General features: G+C 55.6%; 1 protein-coding gene across 2 annotated transcripts; it reads left to right on the top strand.

The window, feature by feature from the left end:
• Window positions 1–294: 294 nt before the first annotated feature.
• Window positions 295–25,263, top strand: STRA6 (signaling receptor and transporter of retinol STRA6). 2 transcript variants are annotated; one of them, XM_004374740.2, is made up of 18 exons: window positions 295–400; window positions 516–640; window positions 6,125–6,191; window positions 6,500–6,585; window positions 7,836–7,975; window positions 9,499–9,731; window positions 11,143–11,265; window positions 13,600–13,667; window positions 13,823–13,899; window positions 14,160–14,221; window positions 15,099–15,261; window positions 18,115–18,190; window positions 19,293–19,426; window positions 20,863–20,980; window positions 21,066–21,167; window positions 22,043–22,206; window positions 24,326–24,481; window positions 25,094–25,263. In XM_004374740.2, the coding sequence occupies exons 2-18, from the start codon at window positions 531–533 to the stop codon at window positions 25,261–25,263; spliced, it is 2,049 nt and encodes a 682-aa protein (XP_004374797.1). In that variant the 5' UTR covers window positions 295–400; window positions 516–530. The 2 variants fall into 2 exon arrangements, with proteins under 2 accessions (XP_004374797.1, XP_012410534.1); XM_012555080.1 differs by having other exon boundaries at window positions 301–408; window positions 521–640.
• The last annotated feature ends 1,406 nt before the right edge of the window (window positions 25,264–26,669 follow it).

Genomic DNA, 26,669 nt, shown 5'->3' with positions numbered 1-26,669 from the left:
GGGGCGCCCAGCTGGGAGGGCCTGGCTGGACCTTGCAGAGCCGCCTGCAGCCCGCCCACCCTTTCATCTCTGCAACTCTTTCCTCCCTGTCCTCCCTTGGGAGTGTGTCTGTGAGTGCGTCTGAGTGGGCTTGGGAAGGGGAAGGAGTAGGGGTCTCAGTGGGCAGCTCAGACTGGCCAAACCTTTTTGAAAATCTCCTTTGGGCGAAGACCTGCTGGACAGACAGATAGATGCTCCAGCCAGACTCCGAAGACCTCTAAGGGGGTATAGTTAGCTTCTGCAGGACTGAGCAAAATTGGGCAGGAAGGGACGGGAGGCGACACGAGAGGCCCGTCCCCTCGTCCAGTGCCAGCCTGCCCAGGCCCTCACTCCCAGACGGGCTTTTCCCAGACAGCTAAAAGCAAGAAAGTAACCTTTAGGATTAAGAGAAACGTTTCTTTGTTTAAGTTTTTTTTTTTTTAAAGCCCTTTTTCACATCTGTAGTGGCTTTTTTTCTTTTGTCTGGGGGTCAAAAGCAAAGGTACAAGAGGATGTCGTCCCAGGCAGCAGGAAATGAGACCGCTGGGGCCACAGAGGACTACTCTTATGGCAGCTGGTACATCGACGGGCCCCCAGAGGGCGAGGGGCCCAAGCCCGAGGGGTAAGTGTGGAAGCCCTGGCCCAGTGCGCTCACCGTGTGGGGTGTGGCGGAGGTCACAGAACAGGGAAGTGGGCCCTGGGCATAGGCTCCTAAGATGGGTTCTCTAGCCCAGGCCTGCCCGTTATGTGCTGTGTAACTCTGAGTAAGTCACAACCTCTCTGGGCTTCAGTCTCCCATTAAATGTTTGGTCTGTTAAATGGAAACAGTCCTTGCACCGCTGTTAAGATGCTTGAGGTGGGGGAGCTGGGCCAGGTTAGTCACCTGTAAACCACCTTTGAGGTGTGTTAAAATACAGATTCCGGGGCCCCGTGCTTGAAGATTCGGATCCCCGGCCAGTCTGGATGGGGCCCTGCTGGCTGTCTTTTGAGTGGCTCCCTGGGTGATTCTGGCCTGTAACCAACCAGGTTGGAGGAGCTCTGGTGAGCCGTTGAGGGAAGCTGTGCCTGGCCTTCAAGGGGTTACTGGTCTCTGTGGTGACCATGTGGGGTGGGGTGGGGTGTTTGCAAGTGTCTGCTTCCCTGGGCAGACAGGGAAGGGGGAGGCAGAGAACCTTCGGAAGGAATCCTGGTGGGGGGTCATTGAGGAAACACACCCACCCCTGTTGTCTTTGGAGAGATGAGTAGGTCCTGTTCTCAGCCTGGAGGAGGGAGGAAGGCAGCCTCGGCCCACCCGAGAGCGGCCGTTGCTCACCCAGACCCTTTCTGTCTTTGTTTAGTCTGGGCCTCTCTGTGACCCCCACCCCCTACCAAAGACCCTTGCCGGTGCGGGACCCAGAACTCCGTTCTCTCCCTGTTGTTCCCGGCCCCCGGCCCCACCTCCCACCTCCCTGTTCTGCCGGAGGGTTTGGGGAACGAGAAAGGTGAGGCTGGGGTGTTGCCCAGCCAGCTGTGTGCACATCTGTTCTCCATCAACAATCGACACTGGGGAAGGAAAAATGCTCTCATCCTCCTCGGGCTGGGGCTGCAGCCTGGGCAGGCTTGGGTCACCCGCAGGGACGGAGGCCCCACTCAGGCCTGGGGGAAGGAGCTGTTGTTCGGAGGACTTGAGGTTCTGACCACCTGGAAAGCAGCCTGCTAGCAGCAAGGGTGTGCCCCCCACTCCCTTCCCCTGCTGACCTATAGAGCCTGTGGACTCCCGTGTCCCTGCTGTGTCCGTGTTGGGGGCAGGGGAGCAGGCTGGGGAGGGGCGCAGGAACAGCCAGGAGGCAGACCCTGGCAGAGGTCAAGGCACTGATCTAAAGCTGTGTCCTTGGGAGCCTCAGGCCTGGGCACTGGCTGGGAGCCAAGTGCCTGCAGCCAGCTCTGTGCTGTGGTGTTCAGATCTAAAACTGGTCTCAGAATATAGTTGTGTGCATGGCAGGGACCAGGAGGCGGGGAGAAGCTAGGTGATGGGGAGTGCTGCCACTAATGTGGTGGCATCTGGGATTGGCAGATCCCTTTCTCCCACTGAGGTCCCCGGGTGGGGCAAAAGGTTTGCGCTCCGCTACTAATCTAAAGGTTGATGGTTCAAACCCACCCAGCAGTGCCGCGGAAGAAAGGCCTGATGATCTGTTTCCATAAAGATTACAGCCAAGAAAACCCTATGTGTAACACATGGGGTCGCCATAAGTTAGAATCGACTCAGCAGCAATGGGTTTGGGGTTTTGGATTTTTCCCACTGCAGGCCGTGCCACCCTTAAGGATGAAGAGGTTTTTTTCTGAGTCTACGTACTTAGGCAAACCAAGTCAGGCTGTTTGCCCCATAGCCAAAGATGGGGGTAGGAAACCAGCAGCTCAGGGGAATCCCAGGGAAGTGAACTTGGGCTCACCTCTCCCTGCATGAGTCAGACACCCCAGGGAAATAGTGCATCAACGCTTTGGGGAGCCCCAGGCGGTGGCTCCTTCTGTGCCTCAGTGTGCACCAGCACTGCTCAGGCAGGAGCTGGGGTCGGTGGGCACTGAGACTGTGGCTGGATGGACTCAGGTGCCCCTGCAGTACCAGGACCTGGTTGACGAGGTTGGTGTTGATGGGATGCTTCATTCTGGGGTCTCTTGTGAGTGTGGGATTGACCTGTTGGAGCAGAGTTGGCCCTTTCTTACCCCCAGAGGCCCCTCTGGCCACAGGGTATGTGCTCAGCCCTTCAGCACCCACCTGTGATACCTGTGCTCATTGGGTACCCACCCACCATCAATGCTGAGCTTCGCATGCGGAGCCTGGGGATACACATACGCCTGTGGCCGGTGTCCAGGATGTCACTCACCTCCCCACCACTTCAAAGGGCTGCCTGGGCAGCCGGAATTGCGGACTTCCCTCACTGCCTGCCCTCCCACTATGTGGACCAATGCCAGTGTGCTCTGCAGGCCCTTTTGTAGTGGGTGGGAGAACATCAGGAAGCAGGGCTCCAGTCCTCTCGGCACCTCTGCCCCAGACAGCCCCACCCCAGAAGGTCAGCCTTTCCCTCTCACCTAGAGCAGAGTGCTTCTGCCATCCCTCTGGATGGGCCCTTCCCAGGCTCCTGCTCAGAGCCAGCTTCTAGAAACAGCTGTGTTGACTCCTTATCTGATGTCCTTACCACTCAGACTCAGGCACTCCTCACCACGCTGCAGTTGGTCTCTGTCCCTCGGTGCCCAGCACCACCCCCAAGTTGCCCAAGATCAAGACTCAGCTTCCCTGGGCTACCTGCCTTTGGTTCTTACCCCTCCTCTTGGGATGAGGCCCAGGTCCTGCAATCATCCCGAAACGCTCCTTCCCTCAGCTCCTCCACATAGAAGCACATAAATTCTTCCCCCTAAATATCTCTGAAATACAGCCTGGCCTTTCCATTCCCCAGCAACTATTTATATTGGACTAATTGAAACTGGATATTCAACTGGACTTACAGAAATGGCACTTTCATATCGTTCAACTTAATATCTTCCTTCATATATCCCTTGCCTCTCACCTCGGCTGGTGCAACAGCTTCCTCCTGGTTGGTCCCCATTCCACCTGTCCTTCACAGAGGCAGAGCCCTGGTGGCGTGATGGTTAAGTGCTTGGCTGCAGACTGAAAGGTCATCGGTTCGACCCCTCCAGCTGCTCTGCGGGAGAAAGATGTGGCAGTCTGCTTCCGTAAAGATTTACAGCCTTGGAAACCCTACGGGGCAGTTCTACCCTGTCCTTTAGGGTCGCTATGAGTCAGAATCCACTCAAAGGCAATGGGTTCCATAGGGGCAGCACAGAAAAGTGGTTAGGAACATTAGGTGCTGAAGCCAGACTGGCTCCTGGGTTCAAATCCTGGCTCTGCCACTTTTCTAGCTACGTGATCTGGGCAAGATACTTAACCCCTCTGAGTCCTGGTCTTCTTGTCTACACAAAACCAAACCAAAACCAAACCCATCGCTGTCAAGTTAATTCCGACTCAGAACAACCCTATATGTTACAGAGTAGAACTGCTCCATAGGGTTTTCTTGGCTGTAGTCTTTATGGAAGCAGTTTTCCAGGCCTTTCTTCTGTGGTGCTGCCTGGTGGATTCGAACCGCCAACCTTTAGATTAGTAGCCAAGTGCAAACTATTTGCACCACCCAGGAACCTCCCTTGTCTACACAAAGCCATCTTTCAAACTCCAGTCACATACCACCTCGTCTGACCCCTTGCCTGAGGTCTCCTTCCCCCGTCTTCACCTTCAGCACCTCCGCTGGCCTCTCCTAGGCTAGTCCTCACCATTCTCCCTGAGGTGTCGCTCTTTGTTACCTGTGTCTTGACCATCTTGCCTGTCCCATAGCACAAAACATGGGTCCATGACCTATCAGCCAAACATTTGTTCATTGAACAAGTGAGTGGAGGGGTCAGATGAGGGACCCCAGATGGTACAGAAATGGCCAGAATTTCCCTCAGACGGGGCCTGGAGGGGATCCATGGGGTAAGGGTGGCTCCTGATTTGGGGTGAGGTGCTTGGAAATCGGTTAGCTGGTTCCAGGGCAGTTTGCAGAGTCCCTGCCGTGGCGGGCTCTGGCTGGGCCCTGGGATCCAGGATCAAGCAGGGCCTAATCACATGAGGAGATGTGGGCTGAGAGGGGCTGCTCCGAATGCTTGTGGCCAAACAGGGGCCCTGCCTCAGCCACACCCCGCCCTGCCCACCAGAGTGAGAGGCCTCAGTGTTAGTTAGAATCGGAGTGGGCGGCCCAGGCTCAGACTGTGGGAACCCGATCCCCTTCAAGGCCCCTACTGTAACCCTGAGCACAGTTCTGTTCAGGAAGAGGCCTGCTCTGCCCTGGCCAAGAAGATGCACAGAACGGATTTATTCTCCCCTCTCACCCCAAGGACAAGCCCACAAGACCAGATTCTTTCCTGTGTCTCACCCTCTGGGATTTCCTAAGAGAAGGAGAGCCCAGGGGAGACTGGGCTGTGCCAGCAGAGGGTCCCAGAGTTCTGCGTTCACCCTGGAAGATGAGCCCTTGGGATTTCCCTTTCCACACAACAGGAGGGTGCCCAGGAGGGTGGGCTGAGCCTCCTGGGCTGAGAGGGCCCAGCTGTAGCACAGAGCTTCCTCTGAGGCCCTTCCTGGCCCCACCAGACCTTGCCCCAGGTGACCACACTGATATCCTCCCTCTGGCACTCCCAGACTCCAGCTTTTCAAACTCAGAGGTCTCCCTCTCCCCAGGGACCCAGTCCGGTCTGCTCTCCCAGGCCCAGGTCCAGTCCCGAGCTGAGGGCAGTGCTCTTGCCCAGCCCCTTCCTCTTGTCACATGACCTAGCCGGGGAAGTTGAGGCCATCATTGTCCTCATTGATCTCTGTATCTCCACCATGGCCCTGCCTCTATGCTTAGCTATGGCAAGAGCAGGACCTCTGCCAGCTCATAGGGAGCCTTTGTGATAATTAGAAAAAGGGGACCCCACTTGGGTATACACAGCTCTGTAGGTGCAGCATGGTCTGGATTTCAAACCCCACTCACTCCATTGGCCAGGCATCCTTGTGCAGTATGCAACCTGCCCAGCTGTACACAGAGGCCCTTAATGAGAGAGAAACAGGGAAAGAAAAGACATAAGACCTGGGGGGCCAGGGAAGGTCATTCCAGTCAGCAGCATGACCAGTCTCAGATACCAGCAGTGAGTGGAGGGCGAGATCATAGGACACAACTCTTGACTGCTTAGCCCAGACACAGTTCTGAGGAGAGGGCTGTGAGTCCTGGAGTAGAAAAGCGGGGAAGCGGACCTTGAAGGGCAGGTAGTACCTGGGTAAGCAGGATGAGGGATCTGGGCTATGCTGGCCCATTCTGGACAGGCCCATCCAGGCATATCTCCCTCCCATGTCTCCTCATCTAGCCCTAGAGCCGGGCACGCCATAGGCGCATGAAGGCCCCAGGATGACCCTGAGGGGGCAGAACTAGGCAGGCTTGTGTGGGACAGGCCAGAGGGCTGAGGCGGGTGGTTGGTGAAGCCCCAGTGTAGACAGCCTAGCATCCCAGACCTGAGCTGCACACCCAGGGGCCCTGACCCAGGCCTGACCCCACTTTTGCTTGCTCTGTAGGCCTGTGCCCTTGTGCCAGTCCAGCATACCAACCAGTCTCTCCCATGCCGGCCTGGCCTCACTGTCGGTGAGTCCAACCTCGCTGCAACCTACTGCAATGAACAGAGGACACCCCAGCCTGCTGAGGTCGGGGCTGGGAGGCCCTGGGAGCCCAGAATATGGGAGGGGGGATCTGGGAATCCTCCCAGGTTGGGTGCAGGATGCAGGCCAAGCCAACCTCCCAGACATCTGTCACCTCTTGGCCAGCCCGCAAGATGCCACATGAGTGTGCACTGGGTGGGAGGGAGTGCCCTGGGGACTGAGGCCAAGCCCTCCGACTCAGACCATTGGGATAAGGCCCAGACACACAAAGCCCTCTCCTGTGCTTTCCTACAGCTCCTTGCGCTGCTGCTGCTGGCTGTGCTGCTGAGGCGCCGCCAGCTGTGGCCCCACTGTGGGCACGGCAGGCCCGGGCTGCCCAGGTAGGTACCCTAGCCTGGGCGGCCCCACTCGGGGGCCCAGCTGACAGGGACCACTCTCGGAGGGTGGGTTATTTGTTAGGTACCTGGAAGCCAGCTCTAGTCTCAGTGACACCCCACCTCTCTCAGCCTGGGGGCTCTCCCCGTCCCCACCCCCATCTCCAGGTTTAGTCAAGACCCCCAGAAGGAAGGGGAGGGGCCCGCTCAGGTCCACCTGCTCCTGTTGTCTAGAACATGAGGAGAGGGGATTCCATCCTAGACCCCAGGAAATGTAAGCCCAGCAGGGCCTAGCTCCAGGACACAGCTTCCAAGATTGTCCTCAGTGTCTGGACAGGCCATGGCCACACCAGTGTCATTTTGACCTTGGTTTCCTCTCTGGGTGTTACCTGGACCCTGAGGCTTAAAGGCAGATTCATGGGGACCTTCAGCCCCTATGGCTGGAATTTCTACCCCTGTTTCCTTCAGCTCTGTAACCCCAGAGCCTGGCATAGGGATGCCCCCGAGAAGATGGGACTGGGAAGGTTTGTGTGCCAGAGGCCAGAGAGTTGAGGGAGGTGGCAGATGGGGCCCCACATAGACAGCTTTGCACCCCAGACCCAGGCTTTGCACCCAGAGGGGCCCTACTATCTGGTGTGTGGGGAACCATCTTGGGGTCTCTGCCTCACCCGTTGGCCCAGGAAAGAGCTTGCCCTGCCTGGGTAGGACGTTGGGCTTGAGGGGAGAACAAAGCAGGGCAAGCTGGGATGCAGGAGCAGAAGGTCTGAGGCCCCTGTCCTGAGCTCAGAGGAGCAATGCCTGGGACAGCTGTGCCCACTGTCTGCCGTCTGCCTCCGGGTCCACACCCAGTCCAGGGGCGGTGGTTGTTGCATAAGGATGTTGTAACTCACTGAGCTCTCTGAAGGTCTGCCAGCCCAGACAGACAGATTAGTGAGGGGACAGCTATTTCCTGGCATTTCCAGGGTGGGCGGAGGGAGCAGTGCTCGGGCATGCTTTCCCACTCTGTGTGTATGTGTGTGTGTGTATATGTGTGTGTGTGCTGGGGTGAAGGCTTCCCCAGGCACTTTGCCACAGGGCCCCATGCCTGTTATACAGAACACTTTACAAATCTTTATGGAACGAATGAAAGGACCTCAGTTTCTCCATCTGGAAAATAGGGCTAACTCTACCCCCCCGGTTCGTGGAACGTGGCCTAGAGGTACTGGGGTGCAGGGGCTGAGCATCTCCCTCCTGCCCTGCCCCTGCTTCTGCTTCAGCCCTGTGGATTTCTTGGCTGAGGACAAGCCCCGGATGGTGCCGGCTGCTGTCTTCATGATCCTCTTCAGCTCCCTGTGCTTGCTGCTCCCTGATGAGGACCCGCTGCCCTTCCTGGCCCTCGTCTGGACTCCCAGCCAAGGTACCAGTGCTGCTGGGGGGGAATCCTGACCAGTGGGGCAGGCCTTCTCTGTAGGCGAGCAAAGAAGCCCCCATCCCATGTCATGAGATGCCACTGAGAAGACGCTGCCCCTGGCCCCTCCTGAACTGTCCACCATGATGCCTGAAATCTCCCCATCATTGATCCCAGCTATTGGGTCAATATTGCCATTTCTAATTTTTTTCTGTTATTGTGCAAAACCCACTCCCAAGAGGGAGGGAACTCTCTCGTTCATGGGCACAGATTGAGTCCACCAGAGTACGTGGCCCTGTGTGAGAATGAAGGATGATAGGGAGGGTGACAGGGAGGGGATCCTGAGGAATTACACCTTCACTCAAGGGAGGTGATGGTGAAAAGGACAGCTGCCATCAGGTGGGTCCACTGCCCTGGGGAACGACCCCCATGAGAACATCCAGTCCTCATAAAGACCCTGCTAAGTATGGATCCAAAACCAAAAAAAAAACAAACTTGTTGCCATCAAGTCAATTCCAACTCACAGAGACACTACAGGACAGAGTAGAACTGCCCCATTGGGTTTCCAAGGAGTGGCTGGTGGATCCGAACTGCTGACTTTTTGGTTAGCAAGTTAACCACTGTGGTACCCAGGCTCCAAACTATGGATATAAGCCCCATTTTACAGGGCAGGGAACTGAGGGTCAGAGAAGGGAACAATACTAAAGTGGGGGCTTAATTTGTTGAACTTTTTACTCAGGCACTGCGCTAAGCACTGTACATGCATCTTCTCATTTAGCTCTCACTAATTAAGGAGCCAAGGAGCCCTGGTGGCACAGTGGTAAAACACTCGATTGCAAACTGAAAGGTTGGTGGTTTGAACCTACCAGCCACTCTGAGGGAGAATGATATGGCAGTCTGCTCCCATAAAGATTACAGCCTGGGAAACCCTATGGGGCTGTTCTACACTGTCCTACAGGGTTGCTACGAGTCTTAATTGACTCGATGAGGAACAGGTTAATTAAGGAGCCCTGGTGGCGCAGTAGTTAACCGCTTGGCTGCTAACCAAAAGGTTGGCAGTTAGAACCTACCAGCAGCTCCGTGGGAGAAGGACCTGGTGATTTGCTCCCATGAAGATTACAGTCTAGAAAACCCTATGGGGCAGTTCTACTCTGTCATATGGGGTCGCTATCCGCTTGATGGCACCTAACAACAACGACAATATACTATTTTCCCTGGGTGGTGCAAATGGTTAGTACACTTGGCTGCTAACCAAAAGGTTAGAGGTTCGAGTTAATCCAGAGGCACCTGGGAAGAAAGTCCTGGCAATCTACTTCTGAAAAGTCAGCCACTGAAAACCCTACGGAGCACAGTTCTACTCTGACGCACATGGGTCACCCTGAGTCAGAATTGACTCCACGGCAGCTGGTAATATACTATTATTATTCTCATTTTCCAAGAGGTAATTTGCCCAAGATCACAGAGCTTATATTATCTGAGTCTGGATTTGAACCCAGGGCTCTTGGAATAAGGAGACAGGAGAGTGGCCTGAGTAGGCTGGACCCAGGCCCCATGTCTGTCCCTCACCTTCTTGTATTCCTGTCCATCTTGCCTTCCAGGGCCCTGGAAGATGCTGGGTTTGCTCTATTACCCTGCCCTCTACTACCCTCTAGCCGCCTGTGCCACAGCCAGGCATGGAGCTGCGTACCTCCTTGGAAGCACACTGTCCTGGGCCCACTTTGGGGTCCAGGTCTGGCAAAGGGTGGAGTGTCCCCAGACGCCCAAGGTAACCACTGGCTCATAATGGCTTGGGGTGGAGGGACATGCAAACAAGCCTGCTTAAACCCAGTGGCTCCTTTTATCTCTGTTTATACGATGGGCTTCTCTACCACATTCCATTAGGCACAGGATTTACGCCTTTAAAAACATGCCTATTCCTAAGCTTGGCTTATTACAGGAGAGGTCAAGGACAAGAGAGCTGGGCCCTGCCCTCAGAAGCTTCCAGTCTAGGAGGGAGGAGGGAGGAGATAAGTGGGCAGAGAAGGAGCAAGAGGAAGCCTGGAATCCCCCCCACTTCCCCTTACTGATTCCCCAGCCTGCTTTGGCCGGACTAGAGTGAGTGGAAGTGAAGAGAGAGGGTGGTCTCAGAGGGCTAAAAGGAGATTCCAGAACTTCAGAACGTGGCTATCAGAACCCAGTGCACTAGGTCTGTCTGGCTGGAGGGGTGAACCTGCCCAGGCTAGAGCCTAAAGGGTGTAGTGCCGGCATCAGAGCCAGACAACCTGAGTTTGAATCCAGTTTCACCACTTCATTCATTCTTTTACCCATTCATTTATTCAACAAGCATTTTTGAAGCACATACTCTGTATCAGACACATTTCTAGGTTCTGGGGATACAGCTATGGGCAAGTCCCGGGCCTCCCAAAGCTGTCATTCCAGAAAAAGAGCCACAATAAATAAATAAATAAGCAACTATACCAAATGATGTCAGGTGGTGGTAAGTGCTTTGAGAACACCATGTCACCTTCTGAGACTCAGTTTCCCCACTAATAAATGAAGTTGATAACACCAGTTTCTCCAAGGTGGAGGGCAGGATTAGGCGGTTCCTTTGAGAGCGAGGACTTGGTTTCCACCACCTAGACCCAGACATATAATACGCTCTAGAGAAAAACATATTGAATTAACAAGTGAATGAATGAATACATAAGCGGCCCAGCCCCAGCAAGGCCTCAGCCCCAGGAAGTAGGACACCCAATTCCCTGATGCACAGGTTGAAGACAGCACGAAGACATTAGGCCTTTGTCTAATTTCAAGAGGCCTGTGTCCAAAAGCTCCGGGGACATAGGAACATAGAAAGCAGGTGCCCCCTGTTTCAGGCCCCATCCAGTGTCTGGGGGTAGGGTGGAGGGGATTGCATAACCTCCTCCCTTTTGGCTCCTCTAAGGGCAGTGGGCAGTGGGGTCCAAGAGCCTGGGGGTGGGGTGAGTACACCTGCAGGGCCTGAGATGGGGAAGTGGATGCATTGTGCTGTGTGGCCCAGGGTGGCGGGCGACAGAACCAGAAGCCTTCCCGCGGCCCCCAGACCATCCTCAGGCCCTTCACAGAGCCCAGTACTAGGTGGGAAGGGAAATGGATCCCCTTGATTAGGGGAGGAAGGCAGAAGATAGGTCTGTCTGAGTGTCTGTCTGTTTATTTAGATCTACAAGTACTACTCCCTGCTGGCCTGCTTGCCTCTGCTTCTGGGCCTAGGATTCCTGAGCCTCTGGTACCCGGCGCAGCTGGTGAGAAGCTTCAGCCACAAGGCAGGAGCAGGCTTTGAGGTAAAGGGGCAGGCCTGGGATGGGCCCTTTGTCAGCACCCAAAGATGCTGTCTACTCCCCCGTGTCTCTTGGTCTTACATTCGCTTGGTGTAGGGTCTAGCACATAGTAGGTGCTCAGAAACTGTTTGCTGAATCACTGAGTGACTGGTTGCTCCTCCCCCTACCCCAGGCAAAGTCTAGGCAAGTCCCCTGGCTGGCATCCAAGATACCCGGGAACTGGGCTGTGTGAACAGTAGTAACTCAACAAAGGAGAATTGGGTCAGAAGACAGGAAAGTTGTAGCTCCATCCCTGAAAAACTGAGAATCCAGTTGGGGAAATGCGACAGGACGGGGGCCTTGTGCCTAATAGGAGCTGAATCTGCAGATACTGAAATGCTTCAGGAACTACCCAGTGCAGAAGAATATTATGAGCCAACAATAGGTTGGATACAGTTGAATAATGTCAGATAAAAGGGGGTTCTGGGGGAAGGGAGGCAGGCTGGACGAGGCAGACTTTAGCAGGACCCCAAAGAACAGGGAGAATCTGGAGTGGGAAGAGAATAAGCGCAAGGCATTGCAGGCATAGGAAAGAGTGTTAGTAAACGGGCAGAGATGAGTTTGTATCTGTTTTAAGACCTGGCAGGTATTAGCTCATAATAGATACTCAGCAAATATTTTTCAAATTTTTGGATAGATGGTAGATGGATGGGTGGATGGATGGATGGATGGATGGATGGACGGATGGGTGGATAGGTGGATGGGTAGATGGATCAATGTACCATGGTGAGACAGAGTTCTTACAAGATATTTCAATCTTATTAAGAAGGCTTCTGAGCACCTACTATGTGTCAGGCACAGGTGCTACAGACTCAGAGCTGACCTCCAGGAGCTCCCATTGTGGTGGGGGAGACAGGTGCAGCACCAGATATTTACAGTGCAATGCAAGAGTACAATAAGGGATCATCCAAATGCCGTGGGAACACTGGTGGAGGCTGGGCCACGTAACTCTTCCTGGTGAGGGAGGAGGAAAAGAAAAACTCCACGGAGGCCCTCAGAGGGTGAGAGGGCCAGACTCAAGACAAGTTGAAGACGCAGATGCAAAAGGATTTGTTACTTTTCAGATGGGGAAGGTGAGGAAAGGCCCGTAGGGTGGCATCTAGGACAGAGAGCAGATGTGCGGGGGACAGCGCTCAGTTGTGGATGTGCCAAGTGTGAGGGGTCAGATGATGCTCCAGTGGAGGTGTCCAGTGGGTGGCTGGACCGCAGGTCTAAAGCTCAGGAGAGGGGCTGGGACTGGGTCTTAATTTGAGTGTCATCAGACGAAAGCTAGAGAACGAGCAAGATCACCCAGGCTATGGTGAGGGAAGACAGAAGAGGCTGGGGTGGGCTCAGGTGCTCATGGGGCAGCCCTGGGTCCCTTCTGGGCCCTCTGCTCCAAGAAGACCCGGCTGACTCATGGCTTGACTCTCACGTGGTGGGTGAGTAGGGGTCTAAGTACTTGTTCCTCACTGTCCTCCTGATGCTCCCACTCCTTTGGGGAAATCCCACTGTCCCTTCATGTTTCAGCTGGCTCCGAAGAGGAGAGCGGCTCTCCTCGGGATACATAGTGTGCCAGGCACGTCTCTACCTCCTCTTCTTCCTCCCAGGGATGTTCTCTGCCTCACGTCTTCCTCCACTGCATGCCTTTCTCCCGACTCATGAGAGGAATAAAACCCTCTTTGGCCCTTGGACAAAGAGGTTTAGGCCTCAAAGGACCCAGTCAAGCTTTGAGCTGACCCACACTCGCCCTGGATGCCAGGGTTGCCATGGCAACGGGTGACAAACCTCTCTGTGTTCCCCTAGCGATCTGGAGCAGGGGCTCGCCCCATCTTCCCATGGGCCTCAGCCACTTTGCAGGCAGCTTAAAGCCTGGAATGTGGCTTAGACAAATCCGGTCACCCTTGTGATCTCCCTTGAGTACTAGCAGGAGAGCCCTGGGGTTTCTGACCTGGAATGGCCCCTCTCCTGTGTCCTGCTCAGGAATGTACCAGGCTAGAGGGCTGGGAGGGAAGCAATAACAGGATATGACTGAGTAAAGCAGGAGAGAGTTGGAGACAGACCCTAGGAAGAACTTCCCAGCATTGAGGGTCCATCAGTAGGACAGTGACTGGTTTTGCATTTGTGAAGATGAGAAGGGCAGCTTTGGGGAGCCTGGGTCTCATCCATATAGCTCAGCCCCTCCCAGCACTCTGTTACATCCACAGCCAAGTGGTTTTTACGGAGCACCAACTGCATGCCCACTAGCGCCCTGAGCCAGGGCCCCAGGGATGGCTCCAGGCAGGCCACATCTGCTCGTCCGTTTGTCTGTCTCCGCAGGTGCTGCAGAGCAGCTACTCTGAGGAGTATCTGAGGTATCTCCTTCGTCGGAAGAAGCTGGAAAGCAGGTGAGGCCCCAGGCACACCCTCGGGTGGGTTGTTTTGGGGGCTGGCACTGGGCAGTGTGGCAGGGGCGGAGAAGGGGAATGAGCCAGGTTCTGGGCCTCGGCCTTGGGGCAGGGACTTCTCCTGAGGACCCCCACCTGCCTGGGTCTCTCTGCAGCTCCCATACCTCCAAGCATGGCTTCCTGTGCCGGGCCTGGATCTGCTTCAGACACCATATCTACACCCCACAGCAAGGTATGGGATGGGAAGCTGAGGCCGGTGGTGGCAGGTGGCCCCGGCCCTCCCTGGGGCAGAACAGCTGCAGTGGAGGGCAGCTCTCACCTTCCACCTCCCAGCACCTTGTCATCAGAAAGGACAACCCCTAGCTTGGCCTGGCCTTGGTGGTCGAGTGTCCTGTGAACCCTATTCTTTTCCTGGGCCCCTTGGGAGGAAAGGGGGCTCCCAGGCCTGGGTGGTGCTGGGGCTCACCTTGCCTGTTCTTTTGAGGATTGCAGGATTCCAACTCCCCCTGAAGCTGGTGCTTTCGACCACTCTGACAGGGACAGCCATTTACCAGGTATGTCCTGCATCCTGTAGTGCCATCTGCCTCTGGACCCTTGCCTCTGACCCACAGCTGGGGATGGCTCAAGCCCAGCTCAGTGCTGTAGAAGCCCCACCCACAATCCTGTAGCTGCTCTGGCCATCTTGGGAATGTTGACCTTCCCAGAAAGAGGGATGTTAACTCTTGTTGGGACCGTATAGTGAGTCAGGGCATGAGTTTTGGGATCATACAAACATGGATTTAAATCCCAGCTCCATTACTTACCTCCTGTGTGCCCTTTGGCAAGTTACTCAACCTCTCTGAAGTTATAGCTTATCTGTAAAATGGGGGAACAGAAATACCTTCCTCCCTGGGTAGTTCAGAATATTTAGTGAGATAGTATGTGTTTGGTAAATAACTCCCCTGACACACCCCAAAAAACCCTGGGGGATAGGTAGAATTTTTCACCATTTTACATATGGGAAGATTGAGGCTCAGAGAGGTGACTTTGTGTTGGCCAAGTTCCTAGGGCTAATATCTAGGGTAGCCAAAATTTGAGTCCAGATCTGTCTAGCTTCAATGCCCATGCTCATACACAGGACACAGCTTTCTGAACCCTGGAAAAATTGAAAATTTAATATTATATATTCCATTTTATATTTTCGTATTTAATTTTACAAACACACCCACAACTGTGCTACTGAAAAGTGCAGCTTTGGCTCGTGACGCTGAAGTTGTGCCTGTTTGTTTGTTACCCGCTGCCGAGAGGCCTGAGGCTCGGAGCACCAGCTCGGAGGTGGGCAGCTGGCTGCAGGCAGCACGCTGCTCTCAGCTCAGCAGATACCTCCTGGGATGGCAGCGCCAGGTGCCAGCACAGGTAGGCCCTGGGGTCCTCATTCTGGGGCTCTTCTAGGTGGCCCTGCTGCTGCTGGTGGGCGTGGTCCCCACCATCCAGAAGGTGAGGGCAGGTATCACCACGGATGTCTCCTACCTGCTGGCCGGCTTTGGGATCCTGCTCTCAGAGGACAGGCAGGAGGTGGTGGAGCTCGTGAAGCACCACCTGTGGGCACTGGAAGGTGAGGCCTCACAGGAGTCTTGGAGGGCCTGCTGCAGTGGGGGCTGTGAACCAGAATCCCCAAGCTCAGTCCCAGCCTGCCACCAATATACTGCGTGCCCTTGGGCACACTCCTTCCCTTCTCAGGGCCTTGATTGCCACATCTTCAAATTGGGGTGGTTGGAGCTTCAAGTTCATAGTTTCTGAGACATGAAGATATAGTCCCAGCCAGCCCCCTGCCCCTTGTCAGCTTTTGTGGCTTCTCCTACCCCCACACCCAATGTGCTTGGCTGACTCCCTTGATGTGGAGATGGGGAAGGCAATGGTACAAGAGAGCTGAGGGGACAGGCCTTGGAGCCTTTGCTGAGGGTGGGAAAGGAGGATCCTCGAGGCAGGTGGGTGGGGTTGGTGAGGGTGGATGCTTCCTCTTCTCCAATCCCTGTCCTCTCTGGCCATCTCCTCTCTCCTTCCTTCCCCTGACACTGAGCCCCTGATCCAGGGAATAATACCAGCCTTCCCTTCCATGATCTGATGCCTTCTGCAGCCCTGCTAGGGAACACCCACCTACCAGACCCTCCCAACAACCCTGTGGAGGAGACTGAGACTTGACTCCACTTGACACATGGAGAAGGTCTTGGCTGAGGTTGCGCAGCAGGTCAGAAGTAGGGCCAAGAGAAGAACTCAAGTCTCCTAATGCCTAGTCCAGAGCTCTCTCCACCACCCTGAGACAAAGCTTGGTGACTTGGGGGTTCCAGGCTTGTGTGGGTTGAAGTGGACATCAGGGGCAGAAGCAGCGGCATCCTGGCTTCTGAGGAGTGATATGTGATGGTCGGAGCTTAGGCCGCTAGTATTGCAGGTGGAAGTGACTGATCTGTAGCTATTCCTGACGGTTAACATCATCCTTTACCCACAGAGCTAGCCATGCTGGGAATGAAAAGGGGCAAGGAGTGGGAGGGGCAAGGTGTGTGCAGTGACTGCTTCCTTCTATGACCACAGCCCCTACCACCTTCCTGAGCTCCTTAGCTCCCATACCAGAGGCTGCCCTAGGAATGCTGCCCCGGCCCACAAGCTGTGCAGGTGACAAGGTGGGCAGAAAATGATATCTCTGGAGATGTTTCAAGCTGGCTGCCACCTGGGCCACAGGCAGGAGCAAACACAGCCCATTTCAGTCCGCATCCAAGCCCAGACCCTTGCTCACAGCAGCCCTGCTAAGTCATGAATCATTGAGCCCTTCTCACAGAGCAGGAAATCAAGGCTCAGAGGCAGGAAGTGACAGGTCTAGGGCAAATAAACTGCTTCTATTCGTCATGCCTTACATTTACAGTCACGTGTTGCAGTTTTCAAGCCTAAATGCATGCCCAGTTCCTTCTCCTAACCTCACTTTTCAGAAAAGTGCCCCCTCCTGCCGTTAGGGAGTGAGCCAGGGGCCACAGAAAGGCCCCAGGTTTCTGCAGTCGTGGTTCTCAACGCTGGCTGCACCTGAGCTTTTCAAAAACCTTGGTGATCAAGCCCCAGCCCAGACCTACTGAATTCGAAACTCTGAAGGTGGGGCTAAGCATCTGTGTCTGAACAAACCTTCCAGATGTGTCTGATGAGAGTCACAGTTGGGGAATCACTGGCTAGACACTCATTGTTGCTTGGTTGATTGATTTTCATCAATTGTTGATTGAAATAAATGATTCATGCTCTGCCTTCAGGAAAGCCCCCGGTGCAGGTTCTCAACCCTGGCTGCACAACGGAATCACTGGGGAGTGTTCACAAAACCTGAAGCCTGGGTCCCACCCCCCGAGATTCTGATTTCATTGGACTAGGGTGGAGCCTGGGCAATGGGGAGCTTTCAAAGCCCCTCTCCCCAGGTGATCCTAAAGCACCGCCCATGCCAAGGTCCACCACTCTAGCGCCTGTCAGAACCGTTGACCCATTGCTCTTGAGTTGATACCAACTTGTAGTGACCCTATAGGACAGGGTAGAACTGCCCCATAGGGTTTCAAAGGAGTGGCTGGTGGATTTGAACTGTCGACCTTCTGGTTAGCAGCTGTAGCTCTTAACCACTGCGCCATCAGGGTTTCCCTAGCGCCTGTAGCTATATGGAAATAGCACTGGTATTGTCCACAGGTGTTTGATCTCCCTCATCCCAAGTTTCTGATGGAGACCCAGGAACAAGGAACACTTCCCTGGGCTGACTGATGAGGTCAGGGAGCAGGCGCCCTGGGCTCACGCGAGATCTCCATGGAAATGGTTGCACGTTTAACTTCATCACTTCCTAGCAGTGTGGCTGCTGGGTCAGGCCCTCTCTCTGAGCCTCAACTTCCACATATGCCCAGTGGGAACAGTTCCTGTGCCCTGAACTTAAGGAGTTGTTGTGCGGGTCCAGAGCGAGGCTAGAGTGGATGTAGGGTGGGAGGGTTGCAGCCCCACACCCCTGCTGTGCTGAAATACCCATTCTTTCTCGGCTTCTGGGAACACAGCAAACTCATAGTCTGTGGGCATGGCCAGGAGGTGAGGTGTTGGGGAGGAGTGCCTCCGTCCCGGAGGAGATGGGTAGCAGGGCCGCCTCCCTCATTCTGATGGACTCAGGCCACCGACGTGGACTGGTATCCTTTGTGGGATAGAGTCTCACACAGCAATGCAAGCAGCAAAACCAGGATGAGGGCCAGGTCTGCAGCCTCAGAGCTGTCCTCTCGCCATTGTGATCACCGTATGTTACAGGAAAGGACAGGGGCAGCTGAGGTCTGAGCACTCCAGGAGGTCTCCGCTCCGAGTGGGGTGTAGGGCCAGGGTAATTCCACCCAGGCATGACCCTGGTGGCAGTTGGAGACCCCTGGAGACCCTCCAGGCCCTGGCCGTACACTTTGCTCCCTCTCCACCCCTTCAGTTTGCTACATCTCAGCCCTGGTCCTGTCTTGCACACTCACCTTCCTCGTCCAGATTCGGTCACTGGTGATGCACAGGTTAGTGGCAGGCTCTGACCCACCTGGTGTAGAGGTGGGGGGTGGGAGGAAGAAGTCAGAGTCCTATGGACCCCCGACCTGGGAGGACCTGTAGGGAAGGTCCTGGGGCTAGAGGGAGGGCGTCTGCAGGCCCAGGTTGTCCCTGAGCCCACCTGAGCTTGGCTGGATTGTGGGGATGGAGAAGGTGGGTCTGGGGCTGCCCTAGGGGGTGGTCCTGCATAGTTGGAGAAATGTCTGTGAGTGGCACAGGGCATGATGACTCGGGGCTGTCAAGTGTAGTTTGTGCCCTGAGAAGGGAACCCCTGGTGGGCTGGATTCCATGAGGAAGGCAGCCTGGGGAAGCCAGCATTCTAGCTGGGAGCGGAGGGAGAAGCAGGAGATGAGGGGGAAGGGAGCTAAAGGCAGGAGGTGCAAAGTGGGCAAGCGTGGGCGCTGGGCTAAACCTGACACATGGGAAAGTGGGTGAGGAGGTGGCCTGGCTGGTGCAGGGGCGGTGGAGAGACTGCTCCTGGCACTGGATGCCACACTGCCTCGTGTGCCCATTGATGGTGAGCAAAAAGGAGCACGGGGGATTCCAAGCAGACGGGGAAAGGAGATCCTAGCCGGGAGCAGGTGGGTGGGAAGGGGAGGTCCAAGCACTTGCTCACGTAGGGGAACAGGTCCACATCCCCTGTGCATTTGACATGCTTCAGAGTTCCTGCCCAGGGATCTCAGCTTGGCATTCAAGTCCCCCTCAAAGCCTCTGCCTGCCTGCAACCTCATGTCCTGCCCCGGTGGCTGAGCTGTGTGTCACTTTCCATTCCCACTGTTGTTTCCCACTTTTCTGACTTGGCTCCCAAGGATCCCTTGATATACACACACACATTGCAGCTTACTCTTACTCACCCTTTAAGACACTGCCCAGAGTCACCTCCTCCAGGAAGCCCTCCCAGATGGCCCAGGTTGGATTAGTGGCCTCCCCTGGCTCCCACCCCCTGGGCTTCCCGGCTGATGGCAGTGGGTTGTAATTAGACTGGGAGTTTGGCCGGAAGCCAGCCCAGAGGAGGAATTTTGGGAGTGTACGTTGCTCCCCGAGGTCCCTGCCTCCCTTGTCTCACTCCAGGGCCAACCTTCAAGCTCTGTACCGAGGGGCTACCCCAGACCTGGTCTCCCGAGCCCGGACCCCCCACCCCTCTCGCCAGGCCATATTCTGTTGGATGAGCTTCAGCGCCTACCAGACTGCCTTCACTTGCCTCGGTGAGCCCCCCTTGCCCACTCTACCCTGCCTTGGCCCGGCCCCGGCCCAGACACTGGCCCCAGTGGGGGAAGGGAAGAGAGCTCAGCAGGTCTGGGCTACCCCCTGGGTGCCTACCTGTGCTGGAGAAGGCTCTGCACAGAGCAGAGGGACCTGCCCTGTCTTTCCTGCCCTCAGGCGTGGGGGTGCAGGTACCCTCAGATAATGGACACTCTTCACATAGGGTATGGACCCTGGGTGCCACTAGACATTTACATGAAGAGGGGACCCCTGGCTGGAAGTTTCAAGTGCAAGGAGGCACATTCCAGCCTGTGTAAGGGACAAATGCGCAATGATGGGCCGCCTCAGGAAGTAATGAGATCCCCAACACTGGGAGTATGCAAGCAGGATTCAGTGACAATTGTTGGAACAGCAAAGGGCTTTCTGCCCTGAGGAGTTGGACCAGATTAACTTCAAAGAGCCCTCTTCCAGCCCTGAGTTTCTGATTCTCCTCTTGGGCATTGCAGTGAGCAAAGCACCCTGAGACATGAGGGGCCGCTGCAGTGAGCAAAGCACCCTGAGACATGAGGGGCCACTGCAGTGAGCAAAGCACCCTGAGACATGAGGGGCTGAGGTCAGGGTCACAGGCCCCCTTTCTTTCCCTGCTGCTTCCTTCATTTCTCACCTCACTAAGGAAGGAGGAGAAGGATGATAAAGGAGTGAAGGACCAAAAGGACTAAAGGACTAAATTGTGTCTAAAAATCATAATTCCTTTGGTAGACTTTACACCCAAAAGGAACCCTCGTGGCGCAGTGGTTAAGTACTTGGCTGCTAACTAAAAGTGCGGCAGTTCGAACTCACCAGATGCTCTGCAGGAGAAAGATGTGGCAGTCTGCTTCTGTAAAGATTACAGCCTAGGAAACCGTATGGGGCAGCTCTGCTCTGTCCGATAGGGTTGTTATGAGTCAGAATCCACTCCATGGCACACAACAACTACAGCATCCCCAGATTCCTTTGTACACATCATCCCATGTAAGCAATTAGGCAGTTGTTTCAATAGACATTTCTCCCGCACCTACCGTGTGCCAGGCTTTGGCCTGCAGGAGTGCAAACGTTCGTTGAAAATGCAGTCTTATCCCCAAGGGCCAGGAACAACTGAGAGAAAATAATGTTTGCAAAGCACTTTGTGGCTTTCAAAGAGTTGTCACAGACATTATCTCATCGGATCCTCACAGCGGTCCTCTGAGGTAGGCACCACTATCCCCGTCTTACAGAAGAAGAATCTGAGGCTCAGGGAGGTAAAGTAACTTACTCAAGGCAGCACAGCTAGGGAGTGGTAGTGTAGGGATCTGAAACCACGTCTGCCTGATTCCAAAGCCCTTGGGTCCCTGGGTGGCAGGGATGGCCAGGCCTCACAGAGCCTGATGCCTGTCCCCCTGTTACCTCCTGCCCCGGGCAGGGCTCCTGGTGCAGCAAATCATCTTCTTCTTGGGAACCACAGCCCTTGCCTTCCTGGTGTTCATGCCTGTGTTTCATGGCAGGAACCTCTTGCTCCTCCGAGCCCTGGAGTCCTCATGGTGAGTGGGGCAAGCGGTAGAGGGCCCCAGGACCCCTTCCCAGAGGCCGGCTAACAATGACTACTCTCCCCAACTCCACTCTCAGGCCCTTCTGGCTGACCTTGGCCCTGGCTGTGACTCTCCAGAACATGGCGGCCCACTGGGCCTTCCTGGAGACTCACCACGGACGCCCAGAGGTGACCAACCGGTGAGGTGGCTCCTGGGCTTGTGGCTCCCTCAGGCCCTCAGTTTCTTCTCCTTCCATGTCTCTCTGTCTCTTTGTGCCCTTCTCCTTCCATTGCCACCCCCTCCCTTTCTCTATTAGGGAGCCTAGCAGGTAATAGAGAGAGTCTGCCTTCCTCACAGAGAAAAAGGGCACTTCAGTGTACCTGTAATAAGGCCAGACATAGCTCCATGAGCTTTTCCCGCTTTGGGGATCAACACAGCTCTCCCCTGGATCCTCTGTCCCCTCAAAACCATGTGCCTCCTCACTGGGCAGGCACTCTGTTTGCATGTCAGATGGAGGCTGTGGGAGAGAGAATTCTGGCCCCCGGAGAGACTTAGAGGACAAGGAACCCAATGGAGGCTGGTGGGAGAGACTGGGGTCCCAGAAAGATCCAGGTGTACCTTCACTTACATCCCAGCCCTGCCACTGATTAGCTAGACAGCCTTAGCTAAGTCATTCCCTCTCTCTGAGCTTCAGTTTCCCCTTCTGTAGAAGGGGGTGACGTGACCTGTCTGGCAGGGGGTGGGGAGGGCAAGCTGGGTTGAGAGAGAGAAGGCCCAGCACAGCGTGGGGTGCACAGTCGTGCTGTGGGCATGTCGTGTGATCTGACACTGACTCTGGGGTGGGGCAGTTCAGCCTTTCTGCTCTCCCTACCCCAGGCAACAGGGGCAGATTAACCAGTAAGCAAGGTACACACAGGCTTGCAGTAAGCAAGGTAGGCACGGGCTTACTTGTGCTTGCTTACTCATCTGTAGTGCACAATTTCACATGGGCTTCACCACATCCTTGGTATGGTTGTAAGTAAGCACAAGTAAGCCCATGCCTATCTCGCTTACTGGGTCACCCGGCCCTGCCAGGCGGGCTCTCTCTGCAGTTGTCTTTCTTCTCTTCCCCATCAACGTGCTGGTGGGCACCATGGTGGCCGCCTGGCGAGTGCTCCTCTCTGCCCTCCACAATGCCATCCACCTCAGCCAGATGGACCTCAGCCTGCTGCCGCCCAGAGCTGCCACTTTTGACCCCGGTAAGGTCACTGGGCAGGGGCAGGAGCTGGGGGTTTCGGCAGGCGGTCCAAGCGGTAGGGGAGGGGCTGTCCTGACCCAGCTCTGGGGGTGCGTCCCTGGGAGGGAGGGGAGGGAGAATGTGGGTGTGCATACTGTGGAGTGCTGCGTGCAGTTAGAATCCGCAGAGCAGACTAATGCATAGCAACACGATGGATCTTAGAAATGTAGTGCCCAGTGGAAAAGAGAAAATGGAACGAGACAGGTGACATACTTCCACTTCAGTAAAACACATAGACACCAAACAGCAAAGCACGTTATGCCAGAACTAGACCAAAATAGATAAGCTGAAAGGCTGTGCATGTGGGGCTGGGGCTGGGGTGGCACTCAGCGTGGAGAGTGGAACTTACATGGGGCAGACAGACCTGAATTTCACCCACAGCCCCTCCTAGCCCATACACACCCCTTCTCTGAGACCCAGTCTCCTCAATTGTAAAAATGTACGTATTAATGGCTCAGCATCTCTCCTGAGGCTGTTTGGAGGAAGAAAACACGAAGTGATTGGTTGAAATGTGCTTTGGCCAAAGTTGTGACGGGATCCCACGCAAGCTAGTAGCTCTAACTTTGTGGGAGGGAAGGAGCGTGTTCAGCGTGTGCTGGGTCCTTGGAGCAGGCCGTGTGTCCTGCGTCTGTGTGTGCATTTTCCCGGGAGTCTCTCACGATTTCACGTGAAATGGTGCACAGGTATTCTCTGTGTGTGCACCAGCTCTAGGGGGACACTGCGTGTGCAGCACACGCCGCCTGCAGTGACTGCGCGCAGGCACGGTATGTGTCAGAGGCTGCGCACGAGTGTGTGCTCACGCGCCACTTGTCTTTGTGCCGGCTGCCCTGTGTCTCAGGCATTCTATGCGTCAGCCTGTCACCTGCACGTCCACGGGGTGTTTGTGTGCAGAGTGGGGAGTGCGTGTGTGACCTGGTACCTGTGGGAGTGGTGTGGCGTAAGTCCACAGGCGTGTGCCCGCGTGGGGGTCTGCGTGCTGTGAGAGATTTCTCCTGCCAGAGAATATTTCCGAGATGAAGGCAAATTTTAAATTTTGTGATGAGTGTATCTAAGCAGGATCAAATGATCCATGGATAGGGCAGTATCCAGACTGAAAGTGCAAAGTAGCTCCGCTGACAGGAAAAATGTCCACGGTTTATACAGCAGGATTAAGGAAGTTAAAGACTTCATTGAGGTTTGACATTTGTCAAAATAGGGAAAAGGATGTTCAAATGACATGTAGTCATAACTGTGGTCAGTTGGTGCTCGTGAGATCTCTATGGCCCACAGCAAGGATGACCTGGGGAGCTGTCAATTTAGGCATCCCCACGCTTTGCGGGTCACAGGGGGCAAACGAACCCGAAGTCTGTTAGTTATTTATGAGCAGGTTATTTCCTTAAGAGTTTGGGGCACTTTCAATCTTTCAGTCGTTAGGCTCCAGCAAGTCTGGAAGGTATGAATTTTTATTTTTACGCTCCATGGAGTGCGTGCAAGGAGCCCTGGTGGCGCAACACTTAAGCGCTCGGCTGCTAACTGAAATGTTGGCGGTTCGAACTCACCCAGCAGCTCCACGCGAGAAAGACCCGTTGCCATAGAGTCGAATTGATTCTGATTCATAGCGACCCTATAGGACAGAGTAGAACTGCCCCATAAGGTTTCCAAGGAGCGACTGGTGGATTTGAACTTCCAACCTTTCGGTTAGCGCCGTAGCTCTTAACAGACCTAGCGATTTGCTCCTGTAAAGATCACAGCCTAGGACACCTTATGGGGCAGCTCTCCCCTGTCACATGGGGTCACTATGAGTTGGAATGGACTTTAAGGCACCGAAGCACAACAACAGAGTGTGTGCCGTGTGCAGCTGTGCCTTGTGTGACTTCGCGCTGGGTGCAGCAGGCACACGTATGGTGTGCTCCGAGCACGTCCGAACGTGCCCACGTGCAGTGTACGCGCCCTGCGTTGCTCCTGCCCAGTGTGTCTGTGTAGTTGTACACAGCTTGTGCAGTGTACTCCCTGTGTGTGTGGTGCGGGAAGGGTGTCTCAGGGGGCTTCTGGCCACCTGGGGGCCCCTGCTCCCTCAGCGCTGCCCCTCCCCACCCACCCAGGCTATTACACATACCGCAACTTCTTGAAGATTGAGGTCAGCCAGTCGCACCCGGCCGTGACAGCCTTCTGCGCCCTGCTCCTACGAGGGTGGACGCCCCAGCCCCGGCCCCCGGCAGGCCCCCAGGACAGCCTCAGACCCGGGGAAGAAGAAGAAGGTGCACCCTCCCACCTGGGGGGGGGGAATGGAGCCCACCCACCTTCTCCCAGGAAAGCGGCCACCCCTTCCCGCAAACACACACACTGGGAGCAAGTGCCAGGAAAATTCTCATTTCCTCTCTCCCTTGGCTGCCTGTGGTTGCCCCTCCTGGTTTGGTCTCAGGGTAATTTTTTCCATGATACGAACACACGCGCACACACACACATTTGCACACAGAAATTAAATGGCTGATTTGCTAAGGGACTCGGCCACCCTCACCACCTCCCTGGGCCAGCCCCTCCCTCTCAGAGAGAAGGCCCTCCTGCCCAGCTGCCCCAGAAGCGTGGGAGACACTAACCGCCTTGCTCCTCCGCACACCTCATGCCCCCTTCTTCGGTCTACCACCTGCAGGATGACACCCTAACCCTTCAGTCAGTGTTCCCTGTCCTTTACAAATGCCCCTCTGCAGCCTCACGCTTCCCGTGAATCTCCACTCTGTAAGCCGGCACCTGGAACCCACACCCCACCACCTTCTCCCACCCTACACACAGGATTGCCAGGCTCTGCTTGGGCCCAGGTCCCCGGGAGGCTGGGTGTGTTGAATGACTCACAGACGGTCTCTCCCTTACAGGGATGCAATTGCTGCAGACCAAGGACCCCGCAGCCAAGAGAGCAGGGCCCAAGGCCAGCCACAGCAGGGCCCGCTGGGGTCTGGCCTATACCCTGCTCCACAACCCAGCCCTGCAGGTCTTCCGGAAGCAGGCCCTATCGGGTGCCTGGGCCAACAGCGCCCAGCCCTGAGGGCAGGGGAGGCCAAGCCGCCCTGGCCTTGTCTGTGGGGGGGACGCTTTCCTTCCTGCCAACCCCCTCCCTGCTCTTGAGCCTCAGCAGCCCCTCCACTTAGCTCCAGCTCTGCCAGCAGGTCCCCACAGGGCACAGACCAGAGCAGCCCTCTCAGGGCTCACTGTGGTTGGGCGCAGGTCTGTACTATGAGCCTCAGGAGGGTTCTGATCTGCCCTTTGGCCGCAGGAGAGTCTGCGGGGGCCCTGGAGAAGCAGTTGGAGGTTTAGCCTGAGGTCTGGAAGCCAGTGGGGCCAGGGTGGTCTTGGTGGTGGTGGGGAGGATGGGGAGGGGAGGGCCTGGCCACATCCAGGCCTCTCCCCACCCTGGCTCCTCCTCGCAGAGCCTCACCGAAGCCTCCTCCTGAAGACAGTTGGCGATTCGGGGCCTGGACAGCCTCAAATTCCAGATCAGCTGCACCTCAGCCCGACCTCACCACCATGGGACGGGATGTGGCTTCCTTCTCCCCCACCTTCCCTCCAATCTCTGGGAAATGGCTGGAAGGCTCCTGGGTCTCCTGGCCTGCTAGGTGGGCCCAGGAGGAAGCCGTGGGCTCCTGCCGGCCAGCAAATCACACCTCTACCCAGGCCCCACACCAAGCTGTCCACACTTGCGAGCCAGATATTTTTTGTAGTTTTTCTACCTTTAGATATTATGAAAGAGGTTACTATGTTCCCTGTAATAAACTTGTCCCTAAGGAACAGTCCTCCTTATGGGGGAGGGAGGATGTAGGGGAAATATCAGTGTGCACCATGCATTTATGGGGCTTGGGCGCGGTTGTGGGTACTCTGACCACGTGCTGGGTTGGGCGCTGGGTCGGGGGCAGAGTAGAACCCATATCACATCCCTCTGGGTGGAGGAAAGGCTGGGATCCTGTGTCCAACCCTGCACGGTGTGGATGTTGGCCTGAGAAGTGGGACTTCCTCCGGGTTATAAACAACCGGCAGGCTGGAGGAGGAGAGATGTCGGAAGGACGATGGAGCAGCAGTGCGGATGAAGGTGTGCAGGTGGGGCAGGCCATGCCGGGAGCAGAGAGAGGCCATCCTAACGGGAGTGGGCCAGGCATGCAGCGGGAGGCAGCTGAGGAGGGTGGAGACAGACCAGGGACCCCGTTCTCTGCTGGGGGCCTTGATGGAGCCCCCAGAGCTGCAGAGGGCAGGGAAATGTGGCCACCCACAGACCTGGTGTCAGTGGGGCCTGGAAAAATGTCTGCACAATTAGTAGAAACCACCACCACTCCATGTTCCCACTCCCTTGCAGCCTCAAACACAGGCCAGGGAGCTCAAACCCACCTTGGAGGCTGCCTGTGAGAGCAGGCAGAGGGCAGGCTTCCATCCCACTGCAGCCAATGAAAACTGTCCGAGGAC

The sequence above is a fragment of the Trichechus manatus genome, unplaced genomic scaffold (genome assembly GCF_000243295.1).
Source record: "Trichechus manatus latirostris isolate Lorelei unplaced genomic scaffold, TriManLat1.0 scaffold00030, whole genome shotgun sequence".
Classification (NCBI taxonomy): domain Eukaryota; kingdom Metazoa; phylum Chordata; class Mammalia; order Sirenia; family Trichechidae; genus Trichechus; species Trichechus manatus.
The sequence above is the reverse complement of the archived record's forward strand: the minus strand, read 5'-3'. Positions and strand labels throughout refer to the sequence as shown.

Bases quoted from the DNA above. Each gene is read 5' to 3' on its own strand.
- STRA6 (XM_004374740.2), top strand. From the start codon at position 531: ATGTCGTCCCAGGCAGCAGGAAATGAGACCGCTGGGGCCACAGAGGAC. The intron at 18,191-19,292 runs GTTAGTGGCAGG...GTCTCACTCCAG, and splicing joins CGGTCACTGGTGATGCACAG to GGCCAACCTTCAAGCTCTGT. The intron at 20,981-21,065 runs GTGAGTGGGGCA...CTCCACTCTCAG, and splicing joins CGAGCCCTGGAGTCCTCATG to GCCCTTCTGGCTGACCTTGG.